This window comes from Elephas maximus, chromosome 19, assembly GCF_024166365.1.
Source record: "Elephas maximus indicus isolate mEleMax1 chromosome 19, mEleMax1 primary haplotype, whole genome shotgun sequence".
Classification (NCBI taxonomy): domain Eukaryota; kingdom Metazoa; phylum Chordata; class Mammalia; order Proboscidea; family Elephantidae; genus Elephas; species Elephas maximus.
Window position 1 is genome coordinate 43359106 of NC_064837.1, and position 7004 is coordinate 43366109.

Below are 7004 nucleotides of genomic sequence, written 5' to 3' on the forward strand. Positions count from 1 at the left end.
GGGCTGGGTGTCCCATTGAGACCATGTACCTCCAGCACTGGAATCTCTCTACCCCTCACGGCACCCTTTCCACTGTAGGACATCTCCAACTGTTGGCATTTTCTTCCTGGCACGCTGTACCTGGGGCAGTGGAGGGGGGGATGGAAAGGGGCATTGTCGTTCCAGCCCAGTCTTGAGGACAAGAGAGGCAGTTGGGTGGAACAGGGGCAGGAAGAGCAATAAGTTAAGCCCAAGAATGACCAGAGACATGGCAGGATGGCTGGGAGGCATTCCAGGGGTCCCAGGAGTCTGGCCCAGGAGGCATTGGGAGAAGACAGCTCAGAAAGCTGGGTTGTCGATGCCTCTCCGGACAGCAGGAGGTTCTTCAGGCCTCAAGCTGTAGGGAGGGGGTGGATCTGCAGGGAGCAGGCCCAAGACAGGCATCCGAATAATCTGCAGGGAAAAGAGAGAACTCAAGAGTCTTTTTAGGCCCCAGCACTGGCCACATCACCCAGTTTGGGGCTCTGGCATGTTTACCAGGGAGATGGTGACCCAATGCTGCCAGGGTCCTGAGGCCTAGGGTGAGTGAGGCCCCGCTCTGCCTTGTTCCTCTAAAAATGTGGATACTAGATGGGAGCACAGAGTGGGGATGGGGTCAGAGACACCCACCTCGCTGTAGGGAGGCGGGGGCTCAGAGGTGAGTGCCCTGGCCCGCTCTGGGGGGTCGCTGGAGGGCAGTGCTGAGGGCCCCTGGTGCTCCGTCGGAGGGCCGTGCTCTGCCTTTCTGCAGTTCCCACAGAAGTGCTTGGCCAGGCCACAGATGGACAGGAAGAGCAGGACCATGAGGAAGATGATGCTGAAGATCCTGGGGTGGGGAACTACCACCATCAGCCCAGGTCCCTGGGCCGCCCCCACCGCCCCTCCCTCCCTCCACCGGTACCCACCCCTTCAGCAGCATGTCCAGCCACGTTCTGTGTGGACTCCTGGCCTGGGCCCAGAGGAACTGGCCCTGGGCTCACCTCAAGGGGTTGGAGAAGATCTCATACTCTTGGCAACAGCTGTCCCCACAGCATTTGAATCCTTCAGGGCAGGTGCTGGGGGTGGAGAGGGAGGCAGAGAGGAGACTTTGGCACCAAGGTGGAGTGGGAGAAGGATCCTAGCCTCCCCAAAACATACCCATACATGCAAAGCACGAGTGCCCCTAGTGGCGGGGCGAGGGGCGGGGGGCAGGGAGTGGAGCCCCACGGAGCTCAATGGGAAGAACCTGGGACCAGGACTCAGGCTCACGTCACCACTGGCCTTGTGCACTCGGACAAGTTACTGCTCTTTACTGGGCCTTCCTTTTCTCATCTAAAAAATGGGTACAATCAACGTCCTGTTGACCTCACTGGACAGATGTGGGGATTGAGTCCTGTCGTGAATATGACATCACTTATTTGACTCTTAGCAGTTGTAGAGAGGGGAGCTGTGCAGAGGGTCCAGGAACCAGCTTGCAAGTGCTCATGGAGGAAGAGATGGGAAAGGAGAAGGTGTTTGTTTTGGGAGCACCCATTGCTGAATTAACGGAAACACTTTTCTGCCCAGTGATAGCCCCCTCCCAACAGAGGGTGAGAGTCTCCCAAGTCACACAGCACATAGGGGTGACTGTAGAGCTGGGGACAAACGAGAGGCTCAGGCACTCACTGTGCTCTGGCTTCTTAATATTTCTACATTAGGATCAGGACAGGCTGTTTGCTCTCTCCCCCACCAACCCCACGGTGACCCTCAGAGAGGAGCTGGCCTAAGACTGTAGGACCAAGGGCTGGGATTTGGCTTCAGACCTGCTCACAAGTGTGAAGCTCCCCTTGGGTTGGTTGGTGGAAGGAGGGATGGGGTAGAATCTTCTTCTCTGGGAGGGGTGGGGGGGGTGGGACATGGCTTCTGGCTAGAATGGGAGTGGCTGAGGATGATGGACGAGGTGTCTCTGGGCTCCCGCCAAGGCAGGGAGAATGTGATTTGGGCTGTCCTCTCCCCACCCCCCCATATCAGAAGTTACAGCCCAAACCCCAGACTTACAAGAAGAGACCACATTTGGCTGCAGCCTGAGGAAGAAAAGAGGCAGAGGTCAGGGGTCAGGGGGTCAGGGTCTCCTCCCAGATGCTGCATAGGTACCTCGCAGCAAGCAGGTATCCAACGGGACCTGCTCCCTTGCTCACAGCACCATGTTTCCCAGGTCAATAATTGGAGCCCCAGGCTATGCAGCTGGCCCCCAGCTGACACCTGGCCCCCAGATCTTCTTCCTCTCTCACCCCCACCCAATACACCACATTCTCTCATCCCCACCCTTCCAATCCACCTTTTCCTTTCCATGCCCCTGACGTGTCTGCGGTCCTCGACACCAGCAGCTCTCCTCACCCCACCCCAAGTCACTTCTGACGCTGGGCAAGAGGCCTCTACCTACAACTCAAATCTGATCTGATCACCTCACGACCTTGCTGAAAACCCCTTGCAGTGGCTCCCGGGGCTACAGACCCCCAATCCCCATTGCTGTAGAGTTGATTTAGACTCATAGCGACCCTATAGGGCAGAGTAGAACTGCCCTATAGGGTTTCCAAGGCTCTAATCTTTACGGAAGCAGACTGCCTCATCTTTCTCCCTCAGGGTGGCTGGTGGGTTTGAACCGCCATCCTTTAGGTTAGCAGCCAAGTGCTTAGCCACTGCACATCAGGGCTCATTGCAACCAGCCTTAGCCCCTGCATTAAAGGATTTAAATCTTTGATGCTCCAACATTCTGAGCTCAAGCCTTTAGAGCTCAGCCTGTACAGCAGGCCCTTGCCCTCTGCCCTAATTTCAGACACCTCCCCCCTGGAGCACCATTTGGTCCCATTTGATAATCCCCTGGGGAGTTCATACCACTACCCCCAGGCACAAGTTTTAAAAAGGCAGCAAGCCAACCACAGACAGGTTAATCTCACCCTGAAACCCCAGTAAAGACAGCTGCTCACAGTTCTCTTTCTCTTCCCCCTGTGGTTGCTCTGTGCCCTGCCGCACTCCCGTGTGGCCCTGCGTGGTGGTCATGCACCTCTCTGGGAACTGACTACAATAAGCCTGGTTCCTTGCCCTGGTGTCCCTGACTCCTCTTCCCAGTGTCACATCTCAATTACCATCCCACAAATCTGTGCCATCAGCCCCCCCCTTCTCTTACCCTAGTCCAGCTCACCTTCTTTTTAAATTTGTATTTTATTTATAAAAACCTTTTTTTATTGTGGTGAAAAAATACATAACAAAACATATGCCATCTCAAAAATTTCCACATGTACAATGCAGTGACACTGATGGTATGTTTCAAGTTATGCACGCATTCTCACTGTCCTTGTCCAAATCATTCCACCATTGACATAAATATGGGGTCGCCATGAGTCAAAATTGACTTGAAGGCAACTAACAACAATAACAAGCATGAGCTCCCTTTTCCCCACCCTTCCACACCTGGTAACCACTAATAATCTTTGGCTTCCATATATTTGCTTATTTCATAGAAGTGAGATCACACAATGTATGTCCTTTTGCAACTGACTTATTTCGCTCAGCATGATGTTTTCAAGGTTCATCCATGTGTGGCATGCATCAGGATTTCATTTCTCTATGGAATGAATAAGGATTACGTGTAGTGTCAGGATGGTCCAGTGATTTAGGGCACCAGGCTCAAGGTTTCTCTTCCCGTGCTCAGGGTTTCTGGTCTCCAAATGGAGGCATGGGTTCAATCCCACTTACGACACGGTTTCGGAAACCCTGGTGGTGTAGTGGTTAAGAGCTAGAGCACCAGGCACTCCTTGGAAACCCTATGGGGCAGTTCCACTCTGTCCTATAGGGTCGCTATGAGTTGGATTCGACTGGACGGCAACAGGTTTGTTTTTTTTTTTTTAATGGCTGAGTAGTATTCCATTGTATGGATATACCATATTCTGCTTATCCACGCATCCGTTGACAGACATTTCAGTTGTTTCCCTTGCTCGCCCTCTTGCACTCAGACGCACTGGGAGTTCCCTGAACACACCTGGCTGTTTCACACCTGTGTGCATAGGCAGGCCCTCTTCTGATCTGTTGAACACCATTCATCCCTCAGATCCCTGCCTGAGGGCTCCTTGCTCAGTGAAGCTGCCAGACTTTCCTCTCCTGAACCAGCTCCTCCTTTCCTTCCATCCTCTTATGCACTAGCTCTGCAAACCGTCCAGGGCATCGTTACAGAAGTTAACTAATTAACAGTCATTTTGCGTAAGAGCCTCAGCTTCGAACATTCCTCCCCCAGGTATCTGCAAGGCAGGCTCCTTCATCTCCTTCTTGAACTACCCTATTTAAAATGACTTACTGTGCTTTATGTTTCTCCATAGCTCTTATCAACATCTAACATACCACATATTTTTACTTTATGTTGTTAATTGTCTGCCTCCCCAGTAGACTGTAAACTCCACCGGGGCAAGAATTTTTGTCTGTTGTATCACTGTTGAATACCCAACATTCAATAAATACATACTTGCAGAGGGAATGGAAGAGCATTCACTGATAATTAAAGTTAAGAGTACTGCTGAAGTTAAGACTACTTGAAGAGCATGAATGACGGCCAACAATAGTTGGGGTGATTCCCCTTTTCCATGCTCAGTCACAGGTCAAGTGCCTCCTTCTCACAAGGCTTGGCTAGTGGGGACAGTGGCAGGAATGAAGTCTGCAAGGTTGGTCCAGAGAGGGTGACAGCCTCCCAAGTCACACGGTACACAGGGTGACTGCAGAGGTGGGGACAAACCGAGGGGCCCAGGCACTCAGAGACACCCACCTTCAGATCCCAAAACTCCATCTCTCCTCCTTCTCTTGGCCCCCAACTGACAGATGACCAGTAATTAACAGGTTTTATAAATTAGTCCAAGTTCCTATTGAGGTCGGGGGAGGAGCTCTCAGATTCTCGCTCCATTTTAACCAGGGGGCAGTCTTGTCTGAGGAGTTCCTGGGTAGAATAAACAACTAAGCGCTGGGCTACTAACTGAAAGGTTGGTGGTTCAAATCCACCCAGAGGTGCCTTGGAAGAAAGACCTAGAGATCTGCTTCTGAAAAGGCAGCCCCTGCAAACTCTATGGAGCACAGTTCTACTCTGAAACACATGGGGTCGCCATGAGTTGGAATTGACACAATATGGCAACTGGTTTGTTTGTTTTGGGTTTGGTCTTATCTGGGGTGATTCAGAGCTTGAGTTTTATCAAGTGTCGGGGTGATCTTGGGCAACCTCAACTTACTAGCAGGTGACCTGGAGGCCCTTGCAGCACCTAGCCCACTGGGGTTGTTGGGAGAAATCAACCCAGGGATTCGCAGCCCACAGCCTGGCACTGATTGCCCAGTGATCGGGTAGGAACATTAAGCTTTCTGCAGTGGGAGAAGGAGCACTGCTGGGACAGTGGTTAAGCACTCAGCTGCCAACGGAAAGGTTGGCTGTTTGAACCCAACAGTTGCTCCGCGGGAGAAAGATGTGGCAGTCTGCTTCCATAAAGATTTACAGCCTTGGGAACCCTATGTGGGTAGTTCTACTCCATCCTATAGGGTCACTATGAGTCAGAATCAATTCAAGGACAACGGGTTTGGTTTTTTGGTTTGGAGTAGGAGATGGTAACCTGGATCCAGGGGTGGACTTCAGGGTCAGAATCCCTCTGAAAGTGCAACAGAGCCATGTGACTACCCCACTCTCAGAAGGGCCAGGACTTCCCTCAGATTCTCAAACAGAAGTTAAAAATCAGTGTTCTAGACTCATCTCGTTTCCAAGATCATCTCCCATTCCAGAACTGGATGGATCTCCCTCGTCACTCTTAGATTGTTTTTTTTCGTGAGGAATGTGGCAGGGCAAGGAGGGAGTATCCAAACACTGCCTCCCGCCACAGTCCAGAAGCAGATTTCAGAGGTCACCTGAACCTTGGGGTCAGGCCCAACCCACCCACTACCGTCAAGTTGATTCCGACTCATAGTGGCCCTATAGGACAGGGTAGAACTGCCCTGTAGAGTTTCCGAGGAGCACCTGGAGGATTCGAACTGCCGACCTTTTGGTTAGCAGCCATAGCACTTAACCATTACACCACCGGGGTTTCCTGCCAGATCATATCCTACCCCGGGCAGGAATCCTACTTCCACTCCAACAGAAGGACAAAGGAGTGGTACAAGCAGAGAAGCAAGGTTACAGAGAGGGCTGGGACTTCCTCCAAGGTCACCCAGCACTGGAAGAACAGAGAGCTAGGGAGAAGGCTGGCCGAGACCTCCAGACCTCAGGTCCCCACTTTCTGACGCAGGTGGGAAGGGGCGCCAAGGACATGCCAAGACTAACATGGGGGTCAAAGTCCTGAACCACAGGGAGGAATTGGGTGCCCAGGTGGGTGGTGGGCAGGGACCAGACCAGACTCCCCAATCCCTCCAGGGTGGAAGGAACCCAGACATTCTCAGGGAGGCCCTCCACCGCCCCCACCTCTATGGCTAAAGAGAAAGGAAGTTGCCAATTGCATGCGGTCAGGAGGAAATCCTGACAATGGAAGGAGGTGACCCAGGCTCCAGAAGCAGGTCCCTGACCCAGAAGTGTAGGGCCCCAACAATTCATCAACCTTACCTGTCAAGCCCTTACCTGTTGGAGGCCTGCCAGAAGACTGAGCAGCAAGGTGGGTGGGAGGCATGCGACCCAGGGGTCCGACATGCTGACATGCGGGTCACAGAGCTTTGGTGTGTATGGGAAGGAAAGCAGAGGCGGGGCCGCGACCTCTCCCACTTCTCTCCACCTATGGGGCCCCGCCTCGGTGTGGGGCGGAGCTTTGCACCCAGAATAGGCTGAGCTTGAGACGCCGAGAGGAAGAGGAGGGGGAGGGCTCTTGGTTGGGTTTTGAGAATTAGAAGAGATTAACTGATAAAATTGTGGAGTCAGTTGAAGACTGCTGAGCTACTCCTTCCTAACCCTCAGCTCTTGCCCTTAAGTGGTCCCAGTTTTAGGGAAGGGTTTGGCGCGTGGCAGGGGATGGAAGGTGTTA

At 52.7% G+C, this 7004-nt stretch overlaps 1 protein-coding gene across 1 annotated transcript; it reads right to left on the reverse strand.

Moving 5' to 3' along the window:
* Window positions 1–318: 318 nt before the first annotated feature.
* On the reverse strand, window positions 319–6676 carry TMEM92 (transmembrane protein 92). The gene is made up of 5 exons (XM_049861345.1): window positions 6608–6676; window positions 2035–2060; window positions 999–1073; window positions 649–844; window positions 319–432 (listed from the first exon to the last, which is right to left on the reverse strand). Exons 1-5 carry the CDS (start codon window positions 6674–6676, stop codon window positions 319–321), a joined length of 480 nt encoding a protein of 159 aa, XP_049717302.1.
* Between the last annotated feature and the right edge of the window lie 328 nt (window positions 6677–7004).